Source organism: Hyperolius riggenbachi, chromosome 3, assembly GCF_040937935.1.
Source record: "Hyperolius riggenbachi isolate aHypRig1 chromosome 3, aHypRig1.pri, whole genome shotgun sequence".
In the NCBI taxonomy this organism is placed as follows: domain Eukaryota; kingdom Metazoa; phylum Chordata; class Amphibia; order Anura; family Hyperoliidae; genus Hyperolius; species Hyperolius riggenbachi.
The window spans coordinates 62,807,596-62,835,035 of NC_090648.1; the positions used below are offsets into that span (position 1 = coordinate 62,807,596).

A 27,440-nucleotide genomic window follows, 5' to 3' on the forward strand; every position below is an offset into this window, starting at 1 on the left:
AAGGGATACTTGTCAGAAGCAATGCTAGAATTGGTTGCATCCTTATGATTGTTATTTCTGAATGCTTTCTAATGGCCTGGCTTTTCTGATCACCCACAGGCGCTGCCCTACGTCTGCCTACTGATTGCCATGCTCTTCTTTATTTATGCCATCATTGGCATGCAGGTAAGTGCTACAATCCATATGTATCTACATGCACACAAATGTACAATCCGTATGCATTCATGTGAACGCATACAAATGTAGTGTATTCATACATGGGTGCCTGTGCAAAATATGGACACAACTTTGATTTAGCATGATGGTTATATATTATGCACCCTAGTACTGAGGGGGCAATGTGCCCCCAATTATGTGGGGGTAATGGTGCAGCCCCTGTATACGTGTGTGCTCCCTTCAGGTGCCCAATTCTGATAATGTAATGCCTTAAAGCAATGATGGCTAACCTTGGCACTCTAGCTGTGGTGGAACTACAAGTCCCATGAGGCATTGCAGTACTCTGACAGCTCTAAGCATAACTCTGGGAGGCAGAGGCATGATGGGATTTGCAGTTTTGTCACAGCTGGAATGCCAAGGTTAGCCATCACTGCCTTAAGACAAGACACAAAACATGTATACTGCGCTTTTCTCCTGGCGGACTTAAAGCGCCTGAGCAGCCGCTAGGACTATATATAATAGTCCCAATAGACTAATATAAAGCCCCATACTCACTCTCAATCAATGGGCTCAGGATCCCTCGGACAACATTGTAGGACCGAGGCTGTGCAGACGCGTCGCTGGCTTGCTCTATGTGTGGGGGTGTAGCGGCGTGGAAGTGATGTCACGTAGCGGGCGGAGTAACTGTGGAGAACAATGCGCTTGGCCGAAGTGGCACACCAGGTCTCTGGCTGAGCGGTTGAGAGGGTAGGTGGCTGCCATACACATGCTGGATTCTCAGCATAGGCGGTCATTATTGGCCGCCTCAGCCAATTTTCATTTACCAGGCATACGCAGCTTTTGAGAATTCTGCTTTGCAAAGGCTCTATCAGCACATTACAAGCTACAATTGAAGTTCATGTTCATAAATACGAGGATTTGCATAGTTAGTGTAACATGCAGAATAATGCGTGCCCTTTTCATCAGACCATCCCCATAGGTTACTGCCATAGATGTGTGGAGTACTCCGCTGTTTGCACAGATTTCCTTGTTCAGGTTTGTGAAGCATTACATACAGTAAACAGTGTGTCCAGCCGAGTCACCCTCATGTGTGCCTTGCAGGTGTTTGGTAACATTGCCCTGGATGAAGACGATGAGGACACCGCCATCACGGATCACAACAACTTCCGCACGTTTTTCCAAGCTCTCATGCTACTTTTCCGGTGAGCTTCTCACTTTTATTGAATGTCATTATTGTTCCACTTTAACCATTTCAGCCCGTGGGGATTTTTCACCTTATGCATCAGAGCAATTTTTACCTCCCATTCATTCGCTAATAACTTTATCACTACTTATCACAATTTATTGATCTATATCTTGTTTTTTCTGCCACTAATTAGGCTTTCTTTGGGTGGTACATTTTGCTAAGAATTATTTATTTATAAATGCATTTTACCAGGATTAATAAGAAAAAAATGGAAATAAATGCATTATTTCTCAGTTTTCGGCCATTATAGCTTTAAAATAATCCATGCTACCATGATTAAAACCTATGTGTTTTATTTGCCCATATGTCTCGGTTATTATAACATTTAAATTTTGTCCCTATCACATTGTATGGCACCAATATTTTATTTGGAAATAAAGGTGCATTGTTTCCGTTTTGCGTCCATCACTATTTACAAGCTTATAATTTTAAAAATGTTTGTAGTATCCCCCCTTCAAATGCATATTTAAAAAGTTCAGACCCTTAGGTAACCATTTTTGTCTTTTTTTTTTTTAATTGTAATTTTTTTTACCATTAAAAATTGTATTTGGGTAATATTTTGGTGTGGGACATAAACAGTTAATTTTTAATGTTGTTAAATGTGTAGATTGTAATGTAAAAAGTATGTAGATGTAGTTTTACTATTTGGCCACAAGATGGCCACCTTAGTTTATTGTTTTCCCTCCTTGTACTTCTCGCTAAGCGGAAGTACAAGGGGGATGCGGAAATTTTTCCGGGCAGAAGAACTGAAGCCTCACGCATGAGCGCTTTGGTTTTTCTGCGGGGGACAGGGATCGACCATGTTTCCTTTCACTGATCCCAGGGCTACCGGGGGACACCAAGCAGGAGCGCGCCGAAGCGCGGGAGCGCATGTGAGCAGCCGCCCGGACGTGAGCTTCACGTCTGGGCGGCTGAAGTGGTTAAAGTAACGGTCATCAATATACTCAACTGCCTCTTCTACATATAAACATTATTAGTAAAAATAAATAAAAATGTGATAATCCAGGTGTAAGTTCCATGGCTGTATAAATCAGGCTGGAGCCCTGAGTGTTCAGTGCACTATTATAGTGACCTGACATCCCGCTGGGAGGTGCATGTTGTCACTCCGCCTCTTGTCTGTGGTGAGAGGGGGCGGAGCATACTGTAGCTACACACATCAGTCACTCCTTCCTCAGGAACTCACTGATGGGAGAGATGGAGGGCATAGCTGTAGGTGGCAACCCCACACTATAGAGAACACGGTCAGAGTACCAATCACCTTCCTTCTTATACTGATGTAATGATGGGGTTTGTGGTTCGGTGGACAGAGACAACCAAGCTCGTGGGGAGTGCAGTGGAAGGGCGCTTGAGGGGTGGTCACCTGATCACCACAGTTTAGGATCTCTTCCTTTAGGTGACAGCTGAATGTTAAAGGTGAACTCTGGGCAATTTGCTAAATACAAAGCCTGTGTAAGGTGTTTTTTTTTTAAATGGATTGGCAAAGTGCTATGGCAGTGGGACCCTACGACAGCGAGGATTACACTACCGAAATCACCAGCGCTTGCCATCAGGGATTACATAATAAACAGCCTAGGCTAAGCATCAGTGGGAAGGCATACATACTAACATACAGCAATATAAAGTGATAGGAAGCATTTCTGATGCTGAAACCAGGATGTTTACAAGTGGGTATCCTGAGAATGTTGCTACACAGTATGTACATTTCTGCACATTGAGTAACATTGTGATGTGTGTGTTCCGTGTCACAGGAGTGCCACTGGGGAAGCATGGCATGAAATCATGTTGTCCTGTCTGAGTGAGAGGCCCTGCGACGTCATGTCAGGAATAAAGGAGAAGGACTGCGGAAGTGAATTTGCCTATTTCTACTTTGTGTCCTTCATCTTCCTCTGTTCATTCCTGGTGAGTGAGGGTCGAGCATCTCTATGGGGGAAGAATAGTGAGGTCAGCCAGGGACACTGAGGAATATGCAGAGAACCACAATACACCTTTCGGGTACAATGACAGCATTTACCGAGTTATTTTTAGCCCAAACCCCTTCCTTATGGAGATGATATCCAAGGGCCACCATTGGAAGGGTACAAGAGGGACTGCTGTAAAGGGTCCAGTGACTGTTAGGGGCCAGGTGTTCAAACCCCACCCCTTTCTAATGTGTCATTTCTGAGACAGATCTGCTGGTGCCTTGAGGTGAAACTAATAAGACCAATTTATAGAAAGAAGAGATGGTCACCTCAAGCAGCCGCGTATTAAAGGGAAATTCTGCTTTTATTAAAGTAAATAAATAAATCCAGAGGAAGCCTGTGCAAACAAGGGAAGAACTCCGAGCACACAGTGTCCTGGCTGCGCACTGAACCTGAGACTGTAGTGCTACAAAGTTTTAACCACTTAGTCACCATGCTAATCAAGTAGCAAGATGGGATTTTGAGGATAGTTTGTATTCCAAGCAGAGCACTGTTGCTATGATTCTTAGCGAGCTACAAAATGAAATAACAAAAAGGAGTGAAGAGCACTAGTCTGTGTTCTATGTCCATGGTCATTTTAGCCGTAGTACTGAATAACCAAAGAGCTCATGGTGGCCATAAATCACTAGTAGAGTATAAAAAAAAAGCTTAAAGGGGCACTACAGGGAAAAAACTGTAAAATTTAAAATATGTGCAAACATGTTTAGCTTCTAAGGGTACAATGGTTAATTTGCATATATTCAGCAGTGTTGCTCTGGGAGACTCTCAAGCTCACTCCAACCTGAATTATCGCAAATTCTTTCTGTTTTAAGAAAGCAAACTTTTGTTTTTCATATACAAATAAGAAGTACATTTTTTCCAGAGTAAAATGAGCCATAAATTACTTTTCTCCTATGTTGCTGTCACTTACAGTAGGCAGTAGAAATCTGACAGAAGTGACAGGTTTTGGACTAGTCCATCTCTTCATAGGGGATTCTCGGCAAGGCTTTTATTCTTTATAAAGATATTCCTGAAAAAAGGATTTAAACAATAATGCTGGCCAGCTTCCCTGCTTCCTACAGTTTTTTGGCAGTTTGACAGAGCAACTGCCATTCACTAAGTGCTTTTGAAAATAAATATATCCCTGAGAATCCCCTATAAAGAGATGGACTAGTCCAAAACCTGTCGCTTCTGTCAGATTTCTACTACCTACTGTAAGTGACAGCAACATAGGAGAAAAGTAATTCATGGCTTATTTTACTCTGGAAAAAATGTACTTCTTATTTGTTTATGATTGCACATATTTTAAATTTTACAGTTTTTCGCTGTAGTGCCCCTTTAAAAAAGACCTAAAAGCCATCCTACTAAAAAGCAACGCTGAATATGAATTTGCCAAAAGGTATTTGTGATAATTCAAGTTTAAGTGAGCAACAGGGATTTCCCATTGTGCATCACTTCCAAATATGCAAATAATCTCTTAAAAGCCAGGCAGGCATCCAGAACAGCTGGTGTATATAGGAAGCCTATAGCTGTAGTTTGTGCTCATTGGCCCTCATTCCACGTCTCTTTCTCTCTCTCTCTGCAGATGTTAAACCTGTTTGTTGCTGTTATTATGGATAACTTTGAGTACCTCACCCGTGATTCATCCATTCTGGGTCCTCATCATCTGGATGAATACGTCCGAGTCTGGGCGGAGTACGATCCTGCTGCTTGGTGAGTCCTCCTATTTACTCTTCCTAATATAATCTGTATGAGGGGAATATCCTGTATTATTATTAGGCTATTATTATTAGACTACAATGTGGTCAAGGACCGTCAGATTTTAAATGATCGTTTCAAAACAAAAACAAAAACTAACAATTTTTTGCAGCAAACAAGTAGGCCCCACCTTAACACTCCAACGCCATTATGTAGGATGGTCCTTACTGATCCAAATTGTTTGCCGTGTTGTTCAGACTGACCCATCAGATGCTTTCGCTGAGCGGTGAAGTCTAGTTGTAGTAGGACAGTCACCTGGTATGAAACTGCAAGGGAGCAATGTCATAAAAAATGCACTATAAAAAAGAAGGAACATGAAACAAAGAAGGAAGATTGTTGGCCAGACACAGAAATGGATTTTACTTTCAGTGGAAAAAACTATGAACGCGATGAAAAAAGCACCGATCTGTGGACGAGACAAGTCTCATAGAAGACAAGACATCAGTGACATCCGCAAATATGGATTGCTAATGAAGACGATGAGTAAATACATATAAATAATGTAATTTGTGATGCTGAGGACAGAAAATAAAAATGAGGAGATGGCATTCATCATTCAAGACAACAATTAATTTGTAGAACTCACAAGTCCCCCCCCCCCCCCCCCTAAAAAAACCCACACATTTTTATTCGGATGTCTAAATAAGTTTTCTTCTAAGCTTGTCATTGACTTGCAACTGATCTTAATATGGCAAATCGAGCTGGTCGGTAAGATGCTAACCGTATCGCCTTGCATGTAAATTTAAAGCAGCACATAGAGAAAGAGCAAGAGGATGGTTCCCGTGGAGGGGGGGGGGAGAGGGGGTGGTGGGGATGCAGTTTTTCCGGTGGTCTGGCAACAATCAAAAGCGTGCTCAGTTCATAGGGTAATCTGTGTGTCAAGAGAAAGAAAAGCGTGCATAGTCACAAAGTGCTGCGTGCGTACATTCATGAATAAAATGTGGGACACATACCGGAGTTAGCTGCAAAACGGTGCAGGGGCTGGAGAGCCTTTATAAAAGGCTTAAAGAGACTCTGTAACAAAATGTTGAGCCTTATCTCTTCTATCCTATAAGTTCCTATAGCTGTTCTAGTGTGCTCTGTCTTACTGCAGCCTTTCCTAGTTGCACAGTGACTGTGTTATCTCTGTTATATGATCTAATCTTCTCTCCTCTGTCGGCTCTGTCGGGCTTAGGCAGTCAGGCTGGAATGTGCTGTGCTGCTTGTGATTGGATAGAAGGTATACACACCCTCTCCACGCCCCCTGCATACTCTCTATGACTCACACACTGAGCTCCTTTCAGCCCATCACTTGCTGTCTTTTGTTTGTAAACACTGCATAAAAATGGCAATTACAAGCCAGGATTGCAGCAGGGAGTGGCAGAAACAGCACAGAGGTTCCCAGGAGAACATAATGAATAGAATGGTATGCTTTTTATTGTAAGAATTTTACAGTACAGATTCTCTTTAAGGGCTCTCCAGCCCCAGCACCCACCGCACCATTTTGCAGCTAACTCCGCTATGTGTCCCACATTTTATTCAGGAATGTACGCACGCAGCACTTTGTGACTACGCAATTTGAATAAAGCAACTGAAGCAGTGCCGGTGCTTTTCTTTCTCATTGACACATACATTTAGGCTGGTTTCACAGTGGGACGTTACAGGCGCACGTTAGAGCAGCCTGTAACGCAGCCGACCGCACAGTAATGAAAAATCAATGGGGCTGTTCACAGTGCGGACGTTGCGTTACATTGTAACGCTGCGTCACAAGGCAACGTACTGCATGCAGTACTTTAGACGCGGCTGAGCCGCGTTAGACTGCTTGCACATGCTCACTAATGTTGGGGAGGAGCGGAGAGCGGCCAGGCACATGGCTAATTAATATGCACTGCACGTTATGACGTGCAGTGTTTACTTCCTGGAGCAGCCGCTCTGTGCGGCGATTGGCCGGCGGGACCACGTGATGCCGCATGCGCACAAGAGTGCGCATCACGGCATCACTGACGCCAGAGTGAGCTGCACAACGCGGCTCACTCTGACGTCCAGATCTAGCACCACCAGGCGTTCCGTTAGGGGGACGTTATGCGACCTTAACGCCCCCTCTAACGCAACGCCCTGGTGTGAAATTAGCCTTAAAACGGACCTGAAGCGATAATAAATGTATGAGATGATTAATCGTATGTGTTTTACTAAAGGTAAAAAGATCAAAGAACTGAGTTTTATTTTTTTATTTTCATTTTAAAGGCTTCATATTAAGACTGAATTCTAAACAGCAGCTGTGACAAATCTGTCTTGCTGAACTTAAACCTGAAAAACAAACAGAAGTAATGACCCTTTAGACTTTCCATCACTAAAACCTTATCACGAGCCTTTTCTCAGTCAAAAATCTTTTGGCTCCTATTTATTTTTCAGTAAATTGACTGAATTTGACAAGCTGGCATGCAAGTTAATTTGCATAGATAACAGCTCTAGTTTGTTGTTTTTTTCTAACTCTTGCTGTACTAGAAAACAGAAAAAGACTTCAGACAACTTCTTAGTAGGACTAGTACAACTTCTACGGCTCTGTGAAGCTGCACCCCCCCCCTCCCCCTATAATCAGCACAAATAAAATCCATCTTGTTTGGTTAGTGCAATGATTGTGCCCATTTGTGCTGCAAAGATTGAGATTTGTGCTGCTTTCATTTTAAAGATAGCACTTATTTTTCAATTTCAAACTTTTTATTGAGTTTTAACAAAGGAAAGAACAGTACATGCTATGCAGTGCTAGGCAAGGTATTCATTTGGGCAACTTCTCATGACTCACAGCAAACAAGAAATTTGTCTGTCTCGACATCACCTAAGATAAAGAAGGCATGAGAGGTTATCGCATTTTGTGGGACCTAGGGTCCCTTTCATAGTAGCGCAAGGAAATCAGGGCTCCAGAACGAGCTCCGTTCCCTGCCTCTGAGTGCCTTGTCTAGCAGCAATCTATGACCCCCACTTACCTACCAGGCTGTGGGGATTGGTTAAGGAGAGAGACCCCCCTGTGGTGGGGGGGAGAAGGGGGAGGAGAAAAATAAAGGGAGGAAAAGAAGAGAGAGAATAGAGGGAAAGGGGAGGGATAGAGGAGGTGAGCCCCTCCTGTGCAAAGACTTATGAAGCAGGTCTGCTTGGCTTAAAAATTTTCGTTGTTCAGTTGCTTCCAGTTATAGACAGGTATGCCCTCCAAGGGCCCCATATTGTGTCCACTCTGGGTTGCCTGTCCAGGAGAGTTCCTGCTAATTGTTCTTGGGTCATAATGCAAGTGATTCTGTTTTTTACTTCCTCAAAAGGGACAAGTTGCTTTTTCCAGGCTCTGGCAATGGTTTGTTTTGCTGCTACAAAGATAAATTGAAGGAGAGCCTCCTGATTTTTATTTAGGGAGCCTGTGCGGAAATGCAGCAATGCTGACCACGGGTCTCTACGTAATTGGGTGTGATAGCACTTATTTTTTTCCCACGCAATAACATCACCCAGCCCCCTTACAACAGCCTACGTACATGAAACTGGTATGGTTGGGTAGGGCTGTATTGGTGCTCATTTGTGCTGTAAAAATCATAGGGGTTTGATTCATTAAGCTGTGCTGCTAAAGCAGCGCAGCTTAATGTGAGCAGCGCAAGTTGTGAGCACGCTATGCGCAGTAGTGCAGCATACAGCATAGCATGCGCTGGTAAAATACGTGCACTCCATTCACATAATGGCCGCTCCACTCATCCCGCCCTGAGCCCCCTTGGGTCCAGTGGCTTCATAGGACATGATCCCCGCACTTTGATTGGCCCAATAGGCTGCCTGCCGTGTGCAGAATTTGCGCTGCTCACATTAGTTCTATCTTTGATGGTTTTTGAGATTTTCAAGTTTTTATATAGGTCAAAAGTTTACCCCCCCCCCCCTTCCCACACACACACAGCAGTGCAAAGGCTTAGAGAACCTTTGACCTTTATAAAAACTTGAAAAAATAAGTGCTGTAATCTATTATCATAACGGAAGCAGCACAAATCTTAATTTTTGCTGGTTGTGGGCCACTCGGGGGGACAGCTTTTTCACTAAGCCGTCCCCTTACAGCGCTGCAACTACATCGCAGCGCTGTATAAAGTCAAAAATACATTTATTTTCTTTTAACAACTTGCCAGCCACGATCGTGGGCTGACCAGCTGATCTCCGTGCGGAGCTGCCCATGCAAAGCAGGGATGCGCGATCCCCGCTAATCTCCGCCCCCAGGACTGGATGCAATTCTGCGTTAGGCAGTCCTGAGGGAGCCACTCTGTGGCCGCCATCCTGCGTTAGGCGGTTGCAGAGTGGTTAAAGCAAACCGCATGCTGCTTGGAACTGGGCCAATCAAAATCATGAGGAAGTATGTTCGATGTAGGCGTTTCTAAGTTGCTTAAAATGTGCTATTAATTTGCATGCAAGCTGAAATGAGTTGCATCTTAGTGACCACCTCTAGCGGTAACAGCAGTCAGGAGAGCTGTACACCTCTATGCGTCTTCTTACAGCCATGGATTCCAGCAGAAGCTACTTACTTTTGAAAAGAATAGTGGCTGTTGGAGAGGATGATGGTTATTGTGTAGGAAGGCTTTCACTATAACAGAATCATTGCTAACTGTTGGCGCACTCCAGTCTTTTTCTTTTTCTGTGGCTTTAACAAGGAACTTAACCAATAAGAGTTGCTTTTGCCTCCTTTTGAGGATTTCACGGAAATGTGACATTGTACAGTTCCTACACTCAGATTATGTACAATCCTGTTGCATGAAACAGAGAAGAACCCTCCACCCAGTTGTGATGACATGATGTGCGGATACGTACTGTGCTTGCATAGCGAGACCTTGCTTGCATATCATTTAAAAACTTCATGCAAATGTTTGCTGGTCTTGCAAAGTTCTTACAAACCAAGTTACCCTCAATCCAAGAATTTTACTGCAATTACATCACGATAGCAATGTGATTATATTGTACGACGCAACTCACCGCATGGCCTCTCTATGGAACGCAGTCTAAAGTGAACTTTTCCTGGAAGTGGATTCCAGACGAGAAAGAAAATATAGTTTTATATAGACCAGCATTACATACCAAGAAATAAAAATAGGTATAAAAAGAAGAACATTGAGACAAATCAGAGTGACGGTGATTATTTACACGTAATAGAGATGGTCGGAAATGGAGATTTCCAATTCTGTCAAAAATTCCACTTTCTGAAAAGTGTCTTTCCACGGAAATCTGATTTTCCGATTTCTAATTTCCGCATATTTCCAGTGATTGTTATTGTTTTGTCTTAATTTGTCAATAAAGTTAATTGATCGCAAAAATAAAAATTAGCAGAATGGATTTTGGATGTACGCTATTATGCGGAAACCGCATTTCCAATTGGCAACTGCAGTAAAGTTTTTTACATTCTCTGATTGGCCTAATAATTTCTGAAATCTGATTGGCCTAAATGGAAAAATTCTGCATTCTGTAATTGGCCCCAAAATTTCTGAAGTCTCTCCTGATTGACCTAAAATTACCAAGGTAATTTTGCCCCCAAAAATTAGCATTCTCCGGTTGGGCTAAATTTCTGGGTTGCAGTACTGCGGTATTTTTGCTGAATTCTAATTTTTGTGTGCCAGTTACTGTATTACTGGACATTTTCTGACCATCCCTAATACGCACAGCTTTCTTCAGCAGTAGTTGGAAATCCAGACTCCATACCATGGAAACTTGGCGATGTGAAGAATGTCAACACATAAATGAAAGAACCCGGGAATCTGTGATTCTCCCTTTCCTATGAACATTCAGCCATTGTGCACTCTTTTTCTTTTAGGATTTACGTTTTCTCGAAAGATTCATGTTTTATGTTTTCTCTGTTTATATGTATTTATTTTTATGTGTGTTTTTTTCTGCAAATTTTTAATCCATCAAGTGTTTATATTTCTGAGCCAATATACATTCCCATTCGGTCATCTCTTCATATTATTTTCTCTGCTGAATTTTCTATTGACTATAACAATATGTTTTCTGCAGTGTTATCAGTATGGCTGGGCAGTGTGGTTGAATTCTCAAACTGATTCCTGAAACAGTAACAAAACGTTGTGCTTAGATTGCTCTATCCCCATCTACCTACATTATGAAACTTAGAGTCGCTGCGACTGATTTATAAAAACCATGGCAAGGAGAACTTGTAGAAATCTGGGGAAGAAATTGTACCAAGAGCGTCCAGTCGGAATCCTCTATCTACACGTGCTTTATTTTTGCACCAGTTCTGCGCCAGTTTTCTAAACAGTTTTCCACGAACAGCTGAAGGTGGTGAATTCACCGCCTGTAAGCTGCTCCTGTCCACCAGCAGGGCACTTACTAGCACTCAGCAGTGGACAGGCACCCCCTCCCTGCCCTTTATGGATTTGCATCTGAGCACAGCAGATGCAGCATTCAGATACCACATAAGTTGGCTTTCCACCGAGGGGTAACGCTGTAGCATGTCAAACATGCAGTGTCACCGAATGCTAACTTTCGACTCCATGTAATTGCAGCCAAATGGCACTTGTGGCCGGCAGCGAAGGTGGCTGAACTGCTCAACAAACAAGCATTCCAGCCGCCCGTGCAAAAGAGGCCTTACTGATAGTCCTCTGGGTCCTCCTCAGTAGTATAGAGCTAATAGACCTTAAACAACAGGAAAATGCAAAACCACACAGTTTACATGAGTACGCTAGGTCAATCCATCATAGTAAGATTTGAGATTTAAAACTGCTTGAATCTTTTAATTAATTATAAATACTTATACGGGTTTAACAATCAAACTAAGATCGTGCACACAGTCTCAAGATAAAGAGATACACTATCTCACAGTCTGTGGCCCAAGAAGATACACAAATCATCAAGGCTGGGTTCACACTGTAATAGATTGACACTTGTTGTCTGTCGCTCTCTGGATCCAGACTCTCACATCATATGCAATAAAAAACAACTAACATCACATAGCGTGTAACTGCCAGGACCAATTTCCAAACACCTTTCCTCTGTGTCTTACTCTGTCACCAAAAATCTGCCACCAGTGCAGGGACGCTCCCCCCACGTGCCCGCACTCACCCTAGAGACCTGCAAATTATCCAGAGGCTGGAATGACAGTGTTGGGGGAAATAGATTATTATTTAAGATACATAATATATTATTAAATATAAAAAAGTATTGCACTCACATGAAGTTAGTGGGCGGAGCGACGACACACGTGACTGGCAAAGGAAGGAGAGCAGAGCAGCGTGCGATCAAGTGTGGACCTGAGGCGGTATCAGTGGTTTCCCGGGGACCATCACTGTATACTATATGCCTGTTTTCCACTAACCGCATGTGAGTGCAATACTTTTTTATCTTGAATTAATCGCTGGTTTTACACTATATGAGCATTTTTAGTTGCAGTAATTTGTCCTGAAGAGCGGCATCTGTGTATCTGCCTGCTGGATCTATATCCCCCAACACTGTCATTCTTCAGCCTCTGGATAATTTGCAGGTCTCTAGGGTGAGTGCGGGCACGTGGGGGGAGCGTCCCTGCATTGGTGGCCGATTTTTGGTGACAGAGTAAGACACAGAGGAAAGGTGTTTGGAGATTGGTCCTGGCAGTTACACGCTATGTGATGTTAGTTGTTTTTTGATTGCATATGACATGAGAGTCTGGATCCAGAGAGCGACAGACAACAAGTGTCGATCTATTACAGTGTGAACCCAGCCTTGACGATTTTTGTTTGATTGTTAAACCTGTATAAATATTTATAATTAATTAAAAGCTTCAAGCAATGTCTGAAAAACATTTCTAAAGAACTGAGTATCATGCGGAAATTAGAAATATGTGCAGAACATGTACAAGGTAAGTAACTGACCCAATCACACTCTCCAGTGGTAATCTCCATGGCAACGACGGCGTCATGTGGCCCGTCATCATTACGCACCCGCCTGTCACATGACGGCGTCGCTGCCATGGAGATTGCCGCTGTGCGATTGGGTGAGTTGTGCTCAATTCTTCCCTGCCATTCTTCTGTCATATGGGAGGGAGGCGATTGGAGAGCTGTGCTGTAGCAGCGGGCTGCATTCTAGAGGAATGCAACCCCATCCTAAGAAAGATTGCCCACCCCTGCTCCAGACTATCCAGAGGCTTACTACTACTGAGGTAAGTATCTAATTTTGTATTCAAAATCCACTTCAGATGGAAATTTGCACACAAGGCAGAATTATTTTCAACGCATTGGTCCTTTCTACTCAGCAGGTTAATGATTTAAACCAATAAGGAAAGACATAACTGGGTTGTACTATGTCATTTAAGTGGGGGAATGTTTAATAAAAGAGATTCCTCCTTACACTTTCAATTTTTCCCCCGTAAAATTAGGGACATGAGTTGAAAAAGTCAAAGTCCAACAAGTTCACCTTCACTATTAATTCAGCCCCAGTTGATTTGGTCCAAAGGAAAAACGAAACCCTTTGGGGAAATGCAGCCAATTATGTCCCGGAGTGCAGGAGATAATATTCTTTCTTGACTCCACAAAGCAGGTGAATGGATTCCCTAGATCAGAACTCCATGATCCAGTACACTGGATAGTGCACTGGTTAATGCTAAGCACACACTATGGAATTTTTCAACAGATCGAGGAGTCAAACCGATAATTTCTGACTCCCAAGTGATAACGGGATCGATTTTCAGATCACTACTGCACAAAATCGATCCCATTATCCGTCACAAGCAGATCGGACATGTCAGAAATTACCGGTTTGACCCATCCATCTGACAGGAAATTGCATGGTGTCTACCTAAAATTAGAGGCACCACCTCTGACATAGAAGACCAGAGTTCAAATCTTGGCTCTTCCTGTTCAGTAAGTCGGTAGCTATTCAGAAAGGAGTCCTTGGGCAAGACCCCCTAACACTGCAGGGTGGCCTACTGAGCGTGCCCTTGTGGCTGCAGCTCTCAGGCACTTTGAGTCCAACAGGAGAAAAGTGCTTATTTTACAAATCATAACTATGGGTAGCATTGGTTGAAATAAACTTGTCCAGTCACTTTTCTAAATTTTGCTAGCGATCTTGCCATTGCCGCCTCTTGAGGTCTGGAATGGGATAAAAGCCCAACGAGTGTTTTTTTTTTACGACAGGAAATGTTTGAGACTTGAACCACATGGGAGCGTTGATGTGAATGTGAGTGGTACATTTCTGCCATCTTATCGCAGTCATGCCAGACACAGCACTACATGCAAGAGTGTTACGAGTGCAGGGAGGGTCATTCATGAAACCTTCACCCCCTCTCAACTAACTTCCCTTCTGTTCTTATTTCAGCGGGCGCATTCATTATAAGGACATGTACAGTTTGTTACGGGTTATATCCCCACCGCTGGGGTTGGGGAAGAAATGCCCCCACAGGGTGGCCTGCAAGGTTTGGAAAACCATTAAACAAAAAGCAAAACAAAAACAATCCAAATACAAAAAACAAAAACACTGAACGAATTTCCACAATCCTTACCCCATACCCCCTTCCTTCTCTCACCCCTGGAAAATATTCCTTTTCTTCCCTCCCTTTCAAATCTAGCCCGTTGTCCCCTGCAAGAATTTCAGCGGAATGCGCGTTGCTTTCACCTACCTAATTTAATATATATATATTATGCCATATATATATGTTTTTACTATACAGCTGTACTCAGCCGTGTACACATTGTGCATCCTCGATCTTTGGCTGCCAGGAGGTCGGTTCTTCAACCCATGGCAGCTAAAGCGTATATATATATATATATTTATAGTTTTCAGAAGAAGCATGGGCTTGCTGGGTTTTCGGGGGTCCTGGGCTTGGATGATATTTTATTTCGGGAGGGGGAGCCTGCTTTACAGAAAAAAAATAGAGAAAAATTTGCTTGATGAAGGGGGAGGGTGCGGAGGAGTCTCAGGGGGGCTCCATTGACCATTCTAGATTCTTCTTCCATATTCCATAAACCTCGCTCCCCCACACTACCCCCCCCCCCCCCCTCTTTTTACCACCACCACTGAATACATCTTCCTTCCTGCTCCTAAACCACCTTCCCAATTCATACTGGCAGGACAAGGCATAAATCTTCCAATACCTATACTGGAGAGAGGTTGTAAAATGAGATTCCTCCACCCTGCCCATGGAATCCTGTACAAGCAGTGTATTCTGTAAACCAATGTTTCCTTTCCCCAGATCTAGTGTAATATGGCTGGGCTATAGTCTGTAAAGGGCCTGTCCCCTCCTCCTGGAATATCTGACTGAGGTTTTACTGTATGGGGGTTTGAGCTAAGTTCCCGGTGTGGGTGATTGCTCTGCGTCTCTTCTTCAGGTAGTGACAAGTTGATCTAATTTCTTTTCACTCCTTTTTCTCTCCATTTTCCTCCAATACCTCCCCCCCCCCCCTTCCCTAACTGTGTCCTGGGATTTACTCTCTCTCATGTTTATCTTCCTTTCACTTTTTTTCTTCCTCTTCTTGTTCTTCTTCTGTATTCAACCTCATCCTCTTCTTGTATCCCCTTCCCATTCTTCTGGCTATCTGACATTTTTCTTTTTGGCTTCCAACATTCAACTTACTTTTGTTTCTCTTTATATATATTTCCTTTTTAATTGCCTTAACTTGTGTCACCTTCCTTTTTTTTTTCAATCATGACCCATATCTGGTCTGCTTGGGCAATTTCTTTCCTTTAATAACGTTTTGAATCCCTCCGGCATTTCTTGTGTATTAATGTCTTGTCGTGGTCACTCATATGATGTGTTCCTCTTCTCTACTCTATGCTTTGGTTTCATTTTACTATGCTGGCTTGACTCTTCTTGGTCTTCCATGTCTTCCACGGCTCCATGCATCTCACATCAACCTTCAAATGTTTGACTGTGGTCCATCGTACAATCTCTGCATTTGTTGGCCATGTTCTTCCCCCTTTTCTGTTCCATTTGCACTATCTCCCACCTGCCTCCTCTCCATGGCTCTGTGGCTCCTCTCTCTCTGTTCCCAGGGGTCGCATGAAATACACAGACTTGTATGAGATGCTCAGACTTATCTCGCCTCCCTTGGGTCTGGGGAAGAAATGCCCTGCTCGAGTTGCTTATAAGGTAGATCCCTCCCCCTTCCATAATGCTTACCCCTTTCCTAGTCCGTTCCTGGGTCTCATATTTTTACTGCCAGTTAGAGGTAACTTAACACTACTGCTCTGCCATTTTGTGGCTTCGTCAGCAGAAGGGTTAAGAAATACCCCCAAAAAACAGGGCATTAATGCCAGGACCCTATTGTGTAACTTGAAGCCTTTTAACAGAATTGTGTCTATTTGATGTTATTTTTTGGTATTTTGACGTGGAGATGTGCTGTCAGTGTGTATGTGTCTATGACATGTTTTGTATGTTGGGCTATTATGATAACTTTGTTCCTACCAATGGGAGAGGAGCTTAGCTAACTTAAAAACATGTATTATTAAAGTGTCCCTGGCTTCTCTCTGAAATTGAAAACACAAGTCTTTTTATATTTTTGAAATATTTCCAAAACAATAGAATTTTCAGTTACATTTAGAACATCCTCTCTTACACCTAAACATGAGTTCAATTTCAGAACAGCATATTATTTCTATAGTCTAGTGTGGTTAGTATATTACACATTATTTTAGGACCCTTGTAGATATCTTGGAGGCATGTGGAAGAGGATTGTATGGTTTATAGTGTGGATGATTTAGATTATTCTTATTACATGGTAGAATCCCTAGGTCTTGGCAGAGCAAGCTTTGCATTTTTTTTCCTTCGTATGAGTTGAGATTATCTGTACTGCTCTTATTTTGAGGGAAATTTAGTTGTTAGATTCTCAGAATATGAAAAAGCATTCGGTAAGTTGTACATGGTGGAGAAGAACCAGGTTTACATGGTGGATTAATTTGCATAATCAAGTTTACATGGTGGGGTGATGTGTAGAACAAGGTTTACATGGTGGGGTGATCTGTAGAACCAGGTTTACATGGTGAGGTGATCTGTAGAAATCAGGTTTACATGGTGGGGTGATCTGTAGAACCAGGTTTACATGGTGGGGTGATCTGTAGAACCAGGTTTACATGGTGGGGTGATCTGTAGAACCAGGTTTACATGGTGGAGTGATCTGTAGAACCAAGTTTGCATGGTGGAGTGATCTGTAAAACTTGGATTACATGGTGGGGTGATCTGTAGAACCAGGTTGTCATGGTGGGGTGATCTGTAGAACCAGGTTTACATGGTGGGGTGATCTGTAGAACCAGGTTTACATGGTGGGGTGATCTGTAGAACCAGGTTTACGTGGTGGGGTGATCTGTAGAACCAGGTTTATGTGGTGGAATGATCTGTAGAACTAGGATTACACGATGGAGTGGTTTGTAGAATCAGGTTTACATGGTGGGGTGATCTGTAGATCAAAGTTTATATGGTGGGGTGATCTGTAGAACCAGGTTTACATGGTGGAATGATCTGTAGAACCAGGTTTACATGGAGGGGTGATCTGTAGAACAAGGTTTACATGGTGGAATAATCTGTAGAACCAGGTTTACATGGTGGGGTGATCTGTAGAACAAAGTTTATATGGTGGGGTGATCTGTAGAACCAGGTTTAGATGTTGGAGTGATCCGTAGAACCAGGTTTACATGGTGGAGTGATCTGTAGAACTAGGTTTACATGGTGCGGTGATCTTTAGAACCAGGTTTACATGGTGGAGGGGTTTGTAGAAAAAGGTTTACATGGATGAGCGACCTGGTGGAGTGATCTGTAGAGCCAGGTTTACATGGTGTAGTGTTCTACAAGCGTCTCAAAGCATGCTGGGATGCTCAGTGGGTCTTACACGGTAGAACAAACTTTCAATTACTATTATTTAGAATTTGTTAGAATTAATCTGTGGGTAGAATGTGCCATACATTTCCTGGGACACAGTTTAATGTAGGCTTCCCTTTAAAAGACATATAATCATGACAAATGCCACTGATCAGTAGATATCTTTTCACGCAGTGGAACATTTGGTAGATCTCCCAATTAGTTGGAATTATGACCTGTATATTTTTTCTTACATGATGGCAGGTGTTAAGGGATATTACTTTGTATACTAAAATATTTCCTCTTACTTACATGTCAGACTTAACTGGTGATAATTTAGGAAGATATTTTTGCACTGTGGTCCATTTATTAGGTCCTATCGATTAGTTAGGCGGAATAGTAAGAAGATGTTACAAAGTATGATCAATAGGTCTCTCATACAGCATACTGAAGTTATGTGTTTGTCCGTGGCTATATGGTAAAGGAAATATAAAGGCTTATTGTGACATGGTGAAAATGGCTATATTACTCGTTACATGATGAATAAGAGATCACCATTGCGGAATGTTTTCTTATCTCTGGTGGCCTTTGTAGTTTATATGCCTCTACTTAGTTTTAAGAAGTGTACATAGGCTTTACTGCTGGCAGAATGGATTTGCTCTGTTTAACTAGTTGGCAGGTTGAATTGTAGACGTCCATTTCAATAAGGGATGAGCTGTAGATTCATACAAGATCTTTTATGGGTGTCACCCATTGTTGAAGAACTGAATGCCTTATGGGTGAGTGGGGCAAGGATACAGAGATCTGATAGGGGTGATCTGATCTGATAGGGGTATTATCTACCTGAATCACATAGAGATGAATCTATTACTCTTTCTTTTCCTTTCTCCATCCCTTACTCTTCTGTTTTGCCTATGTGTATGTCCCTTCTCTTATCTCTCCACACTCACTATGGTAAGTTCACAATGCATTGGAAGGATGATGCAGGCCTGATATAATCCTTATCCCTTCCTGCTTGAAATATATCCCGTGCAACAAAAACCAAGGAAGTTATTGCAACTTCATGATAAATGTACTCATCAGAATCCAACTACCCGAACTTTGTTACCACCGCACCCTGTTCTATAAGATAAAAGGTTTCCATCTGTGTTGGTTCTTAACAGGTACTACATTTGTGTCGCATACATTTCTCAATTGTCAGCAGTTCTTGTAAAATGGTTATGACATGACTTGAGTCTTCTGTAGATGGAGTTGCACCAACCATTGGCTTCTCATCTCCGACTGGAACTTTAGCAATGACTTTCCACGTACGCTCACTTGTAGACATTGTCTTAGCTCTCTCTCTCTCTCTGTCTTGCACTTTGTTAGATTTGTATTTTTTACATTTCTGTCTGCAAAATGATAGGTCTTCTATTGCTTGCAGCAGGGCAGGGGCGTAACTACAGAGAAACACACAATTTATCATCAGTGGGAATTATTTTGTTTACACAGGCAGGACTTGAAAAATAACCTTAAAATGTCAGGGATCCTGCCTGTGTCTTTTCTATACTGGGGAAGGGGGCTACCTAATACTGAGAAACATCTGGCTATCTATACTGGGGAGGGGGTTCCCTAATACTGAGAAACATCTGGCCATCTATACTGGGGAGGGGGTTCCCTAATACTGAGAAGCATCTGGCTATCTATACTGGGAAGGGGGCTACCTAATACTGAGAAACAGCTGGCTATCTATACTGGGGAGGGGGTTCCCTAATACTGAGAAGCATCTGGTTTATCTATGCTGGGGAGGGGGCTACCTAATACTGAGAAACATCTGGCTATCTATACTGGGAAGGGGGCTACCTAATACTGAGAAACATCTGGCTATCTATACTGGGTAAGGGGGCTACCTAATACTGAGAAACATCTGGCTATCTATACTGGGGAAGGGGGCTACCTAATACTGAGAAACATCTGGCTATCTATACTGGGAAGGGGGTTACCTAATACTGAGAAACATCTGGCTATCTATACTAGGAAGGGGGCTACCTAATACTGAGAAACATCTGGGTATCTATACTGGGAAGGGGGCTTCCTAATACTGAGAAACATCTGGCTATTTATACTGGGAAGGGGGCTACCTAATACTGAGAAACATCTGGCTATTTATACTGGGAAGGGGGCTACCTAATACTGGGAAACATCTGGCTATCTATACTGGGGAGGGGTTCCCTAATACTGAGAAACATCTGGCTATCTGTACTGGGGAAGGGGCTACCTAATACTGAGAAACATCTGGCTATCTATACTGGGAAAGGGGGTTCCCTAATACTGGGGGCACATCTGGCTATCTAACCTGTGGAAGGGGGGGTACCTAATACTGAGGCATATCTGCTATCCATACTGGGTGGGGGACCTACCTAATACTGGGGGCACATCTGGCTATGTATACTGGGGAGGGGGCTACCTTATACTGGGGACCCATCTGGCTACCTATACTGGGAGGGGCTACCCTATACTGGGGGCACATCTGGCTACCTATACTGGGAAGGGGGCTACCTTATACTGGGGACCCATCTGGCTATCTATAGTGAGGAGGGGGCTACCTAATACTGGGGGCACATCTGGCTATCTATACTGGGGAGGGGGCTACCTTATACTGGGGACCCATCTGGCTACCTATACTGGGGATGGGGCTACCTAATACTAAGTCACATATGGCTAACTATACTGGGGGGAGAAGGGCTACCTAATGCTCGGGCCCATCTATATTGAGGAGGGGGCTACCTAATACTGAAACACATTTTGCTATCTATATTGGGGAGGGGGTTACCAAATACTTGGGGCACATCTGGCTATCTATATATTGGGAAGGGAATACTTACACAGGGGTAACATCTGGCTACCTATACTAGGGAGGGGGTATTAAATATTGGGTGCACATCTGGCTATGTATACTGGGGAAGAGGCAACCAAATATTGGGTGCACATCTGGCTATGTATACTGGGGAAGAGGCAACCAAATACTGGGGGCACATCTGGCTATCTATATATTGGAGAGGGGGATACTAATACTGGGGCACATCTGGCTATCTATGCTGGGGAGGGTGGCTACCTAATATTCCAACTAGCCAGTGATAGAAAGATGCCCTTCATTGTATAAACTCTTTACCTTACTAGTGTAATAACAGTAGCAGAAGAATGGTGTGTGTGTGTGTGTGTGTGTGTGTGTGTGTGTGTGTGTGTGTGTGTGTGTGTGTGTGTGTGTGTGTGTGTGTATAGAAGATGTGGCAATAACCATTATTCTTAAAGGACCACTGTCATTAAAATCCTAAAATGCTAAATATATGCAAACACATACAAATAAGTACATTTCCTCCAGAGTAAAATGGACCATAAATTACTTTTCTCCTATGTAGCTGTCACTTCCCAGTAAGTAGTAGAAATCTGACATTACCAACAGAGTTTGGGCTATTCCATCTCTCCATAGGGGATTCACAGCATGGCCTTTATTCTTTATAAAAACATTCCCTGAAAAAGATTTATATAAAGATGCTGGCCAGCCTCCCTGCTCGCTGCACACTATTTTGGCAGTTGGACGGAGCAACTGCCATTCACTAAGTGCTTTTGAAAATAAAGAAAACCCTGATAACCCCCCATGATTAGTCAGATTTTGACTTCTGAGGGCTCGTTTCCACTATAGCGAAACCGCATGCAGGCACCGCATGTGGATTCGCATAGGCAATACAAGTGGATGGGATGGTTTCCACTTGTGCGTTGTGCGGGTGCGTTTTGGTGTGCGGGGGAAATCTGCACGGCAGAGCCGTCAGATTTTGCGTGCGGCTGGAATGTGGGCGAATCGCCCGCAATGCTTTTAATAGGGAAATCGCATGCGGCTTTGTCATGCGGTTTTCCCCGCAATTTCACATGTAATGTTGTTGAAATTTACACAGGCAGTGACATGGTTAAATTAATATTTCCCAAATGTTTCCCAGTAGCCCATTATGTTCACTCCTGAGAAGTCCTGTATTCTGCTCCTCCCGAACACTAAAAAGGGCACATATAGAATTGGTGTAAAGAGTTTTGGCGCTGGTCTGTGATTTTGTTTCAGCGTATCTCCCCCATCAATGGCTTAACACCTATCAATCGCTAAAAAATCCCATTGCTGGTGCCTAAATCTAAGCTCCCAGTATAAAGTCCACAAGGACCAGCCCACTCAGGGATTTCTTCCAAAACTCATAGAAATATTTATTACAGAATCTTCAACATCATAAACATTAAAATACGTGAGCCGCCACCACTGGCGTAGGGCCCGCGGTCACAGGGGTCGCCGTGGCTCCTGAAGAGGCAGGGGGGGGCCCGGGCTAGCTAGTGAGTGACAGGGAGTCCCCCCAGCCGCCGCAGGCCCCGGGGGCTGTGTGTTGGAGGACCCGGGCCCCCCCGCTCTAGTCGCCGCTCGCTCCCTCCCTCCCTCTAGCCGTCAGACCTTGATCAGGCGGCGCCGCGGTGACCAATAGTGCGGGCGCTAGGACCCAGCGCCCGCACTGATATGCGGAAGTGACATCACTTCCCCATATAGAGCGGGTGCGTCCGGCACCCGCTCTTACTGGTCAGGTCGCCGCTGATCCTGAGGTCTGACACGCCGCAGCCTGCGGCGGCCCTGTCACTCACTAGCTAAAGGGGCTCTCTGTCACTCACTAGCTAAAGGGGCTCCGTCACTCACTAGCTAAAGGGGCTCCCTGTCACTCACTCACTACCTAAAGGGGCTCCCTGTCACTCACTGCCTAAAGGTGCTCCTTGTCACTCACTCACTCGCTGCCTAAAGGGGCTCCCTGTCACTCACTGCCTAAAGGGGCTCCCTGTCACTCACTCACTCACTACCTAAAGGGGCTCCCTGTCACTCACTCACTACCTAAAGGGGCTCCCTGTCACTCACTCACTACCTAAAGGGGCTCCCTGTCACTCACTGCCTAAAGGGGCTCCCTGTCACTCACTCACTACCTAAAGGGGCTCCCTGTCACTCACTCACTGCCTAAAGGGGCTCCCTGTCACTCACTCACTGCCTAAAGGGGCTCCCTGTCACTCACTCACTGCCTAAAGGGGCTCCCTGTCACTCACTCACTACCTAAAGGGGCTCCCTCTCACTCACTGCCTAAAGGGGCTCCCTGTCACTCACTGCCTAAAGGGGCTCCCTGTCACTCACTGCCTAAACGGGCTCCCTGTCACTCACTGCCTAAAGGGGCTCCCTGTCACTCACTGCCTAAAGGGGCTCCCTGTCACTCACTGCCTACAGGGCTTATTATGTGCATTTACTGGTGAAAAGCTGTCTCTCATTATATGCATTTACTGGGGAAAAGCTGTCTCTTATTATGTGCATTTGCTGGGGAAAAGCTGTCTCTTATTATGTGCATTTGCTGGTGAAAAGTGGTTTCTTATTATGTGCATTTACTGGTGAAAAGCGGTCTCTTATTATGTGCATTTACTGGGGAAAAGCTGTCTCTCATTATGTGCATTTACTGATGAAAGGCTGCCTGTCATTACGTGCATTTACTGGTGAAACGGTGTCTCTTATGTGCATTTAGTGGGGAAATTTTGTCAGTAAAAATAATCTTTGTCAGTAAATTTTTAGGTATTTGTCAGTAAAAAATAACATAAAAAGGTTGGCAACACTGGCAGGCTGCGCAGCGCAACGGGAAAGATACAGGCAGCCCACCTCACACTTGGGCTTGGTGGGGGGAGGAGCCAACGACAGCGAGCGAGAGTAGGGTGGCCGCAGGCAGCCATAAATACGCAGTGTGTGACTGCGTCGCACTCGCAGAGCCTCTCAGCCTGAGTCAGTCCAGAGACTAGCAGACTCGCAGGCAGCCAAAGCCAGCCAGGAGCAAGCCAATGGAAGAGGGGTAGGAATGGGGTATCATATGCATGCGTAAAGAGGTGGAAGGTGTGGGTGTGATTAGGCAGGACATGGGTGTGGTTATGTGGTTGAGCGCGGTTAATTTAAACACTCCCATAGGCACCAGAGAAAATCTTGCACCCAGGTGCCAGGCACCACAGGCTCACCCCTGATTGCCTGGGTATGTTTGTTGTGTTGGTCCTATAATCTGTCCAGGGAATTTATGCTTTATAATGTAGCATTTTATTGCAGTGTTTTTAGTATTCTGGAGTGGTTAAGCACTTGTATTATTATCATATTTAAGTGTGAAGTTTAATTAGGCATGTTTGTATAATACAAATTGGTATTACCAGTCAGCTTTGTGACCCAGTGCTAAGGTGTGTGCGTGCGTGAGTGTGCGTCAGTCAGCAGCAGTGTGTGTGTGTATATATATATATATATATATATATATGTGTGTTGGCAGCAAAGTTTTTAAACATAAGTGTGAGCCGGGCCTTATGCTGAGAATGTAGAAAAGAGAGAAATCGAGAGCCCAATATGGTGTAGTATGTCAGAGATACGAAGGGAAATGAAAAAGTGAGATGGTTATACTCACAAACATGGGTTACCGCTCAGGCAACCACTGTATAGGCAGGTGAGGAGATTAGACCTGTCCTCACTCAGGATTAAGAAGTCGCTCTCTGTAGATGAGAAAAAATGGGGTAGGGTCATCCCTCCACCTGGGGTGGACTCAAGTATACTGGTAGGTGATCAGAGGCGCCAGCAAAATAAAATTAATATAAAATTGTTAAAAATTGCCGGGAGGGAAAGTGGTGGACTTCCCCTCAATAATTAGACACCAAGGTCTGTCATCAAATCAAACAAATACATTTATTCAATAGTACCCCAAAATCTGCAACGCGTTTCGTGGGAAGAGACCCACTTCTTCAGGCAATAAAACGGGGACAACAAACACTGTGAACAAAGGACAGAGGGTATTGCTATAAGATTCCTGCAAATAACAAACATACAAAAAAATAAATAAATCACAAAACGATGATATAGCAATAATCATATATCAAAAATCAGGATAATGGTTATGTAACAAAAGTAGGGACTAAATCCATAGGTGGCACATGAGCTAAGTGGAGTATCCAGACGTATACATAGGGGTATTAACATATGTACAGACAATAAAAGTTGATGAAATTATAATAACAACAATAAGTATAAAAGATAGGGACAATAACTATATATACTAAGTTCATATGTTTGCTAAATCAAAAGCCAAAAGAACAAAAAAAACAAAACAAAAAAAAAAAATTTGGGCAATTACATTTGTACAGATGATAAAAAGGATGAAAAAATAGGGATAATATTTATGTGTTAAATACTTGAGGCAAAAAAAATGATGCTGGGAATACACGGGTTGATTCTGGGGCTTGATTCTGGGGCTCGATTCTGCGCCCACTCATTTTTGCCACTCAAATCTGTGGGCGATTCTCTAATTTTCCGCTTGTTTTTCTTATCTTTTTCCATTGTCCCCAATGCAGAATTGAGCGGCAAAACGATCGGACGTGTCGGAAATTATCTATTGAGCCATCTTATCAGCTCAGAATCGAGCCGTGTATTCCCAGCACTAGGTTCGGGCTGATCTCTGCTACTTTCAATGTGTACAGTATAAGCTGTTATTCTGTGCCTGTACTGATAGTAAACTAGCTGCAGTGTGTACTGATTTCTTCTACCTCCAGTATGTACAGTATAAGCTGTTACTCTGTGCCTGTACTGATAGTAAACTAGCTGCAGCGTGTGCTGATCCTTGCTACCTCCAGTATGTACAGTATAAGCCGTTAATTACTCAATAAAAAGTGCGCTCCCTCACTCCTGGTACACTCCCAAATTTCAGGCAAAATATATACAAAAGATTGTAACAAAAATAAATATATAAAAAAAACGTATATGTGGCTCAGTTCATCATTTTACGTGTCCATGGATCGCAGAATCAGTCACCAAGCATGTAGTGTGTAATCCAATTTCTGTCAAAATAATCCTGCGCTCACATGTATCTCCTCCACTCCGTGTTTGTATCATTCATAAGAAAAAAAGGGGGAGAAACAAAGACATAGCGTGATACTGTTTCAATAGCCTATCACTTATTATATAAACCAAAAACCTTAATCCACCAACATTCAGTTGATATATGTTCCCACCATGTGCTACCGCTGCCGAGCCACAGACAGCAGGAAAACTTTATGCAGTAAGCACGCACTCCAAAATGTCCAAACAGTGAAGTAGACACCCTCACAGTGATTGAACCACAGATAGAGTCTCACAGGTCCTCACCATCTAAAGTAGCTGCCCAGACACAGACAGCAATAAAGGCCCACGAGTTCAGTTCACCTCCTCCTGTGTACAAGTTGTAACACCACCACCACTAGCCTCTCACCTTCTTGGTTGCTGCCCAGATTATAAGACAGCAGCCACACTTTAGCTATATCCCCAACACTTTCCACAGCGTTTCTTCAGCGGTACAGACAGATCTCCCAGCTTAAAAGGCTTGTTAGACCTAATGACTGAAGGAGCTTGACATAGTGTAAAACTGTATCATTTATTAAAAAATTAAAAGTAGTGCACTCACATCTTCCCAGTAAAAAATGCGCATATCAGCAAGACAGATCCAGCATGTTGACTCGCCCACGCCTCTAAGCTCCGCCCAACGCGTTTCGTACCTCCGTACTCATCAGGGGCTGGAGGCGTGTGGGTAATCGTGGTTTTTATATCCAGTATCCTTATTCCTTTGCCCTATCGGCATTGTGCCCATCTCCAAAATGGCCGCCATGGGACTTCCGCCCTTAAATTTACCCAGCAGCCTTCCGCTGCTTCCTGCCCAACAATACATTGCCCAATTACAAACGTCCACGTCAGACTGGGCGTGCCTCCGGTCGCCTGCCACTCAACAGCAGAGCTCCAAATCGCCCTCACTCTGGACATAGTGAGGCTCCGCCCCCCGCATCATTCCGTGGACGTCATATGGAATATACGAAATGGGCACAATGCCAATAGGGCAAAGGAATAAGGATACTGGATATAAAAACCACGATTACCCACACGCCTCCAGCCCCTGATGAGTACGGAGGTACGAAACGCGTTGGGCGGAGCTTAGAGGCGTGGGCGAGTCAACATGCTGGATCTGTCTTGCTGATATGCGCATTTTTTACTGGGAAGATGTGAGTGCACTACTTTTAATTTTTTAATAAATGATACAGTTTTACACTATGTCAAGCTCCTTCAGTCATTAGGTCTAACAAGCCTTTTAAGCTGGGAGATCTGTCTGTACCGCTGAAGAAACGCTGTGGAAAGTGTTGGGGATATAGCTAAAGTGTGGCTGCTGTCTTATAATCTGGGCAGCAACCAAGAAGGTGAGAGGCTAGTGGTGGTGGTGTTACAACTTGTACACAGGAGGAGGTGAACTGAACTCGTGGGCCTTTATTGCTGTCTGTGTCTGGGCAGCTACTTTAGATGGTGAGGACCTGTGAGACTCTATCTGTGGTTCAATCACTGTGAGGGTGTCTACTTCACTGTTTGGACATTTTGGAGTGCGTGCTTACTGCATAAAGTTTTCCTGCTGTCTGTGGCTCGGCAGCGGTAGCACATGGTGGGAACATATATCAACTGAATGTTGGTGGATTAAGGTTTTTGGTTTATATAATAAGTGATAGGCTATTGAAACAGTATCAC

The 27,440-nt window shown here is 43.7% G+C and overlaps 1 protein-coding gene across 1 annotated transcript in view; it reads left to right on the forward strand.

Moving 5' to 3' along the window:
- The window catches only part of CACNA1A (calcium voltage-gated channel subunit alpha1 A), a 313,214-nt gene that overhangs the window by 218,815 nt on the left and 66,959 nt on the right, over positions 1-27,440 (forward strand). The window contains exons 32-36 of the mRNA XM_068274204.1: positions 100-165; positions 1,258-1,358; positions 3,151-3,301; positions 4,925-5,052; positions 16,054-16,150. Coding sequence (XP_068130305.1) covers positions 100-165; positions 1,258-1,358; positions 3,151-3,301; positions 4,925-5,052; positions 16,054-16,150 — 543 coding nt within the window. The remainder of the gene's footprint in view (positions 1-99; positions 166-1,257; positions 1,359-3,150; positions 3,302-4,924; positions 5,053-16,053; positions 16,151-27,440) is intronic.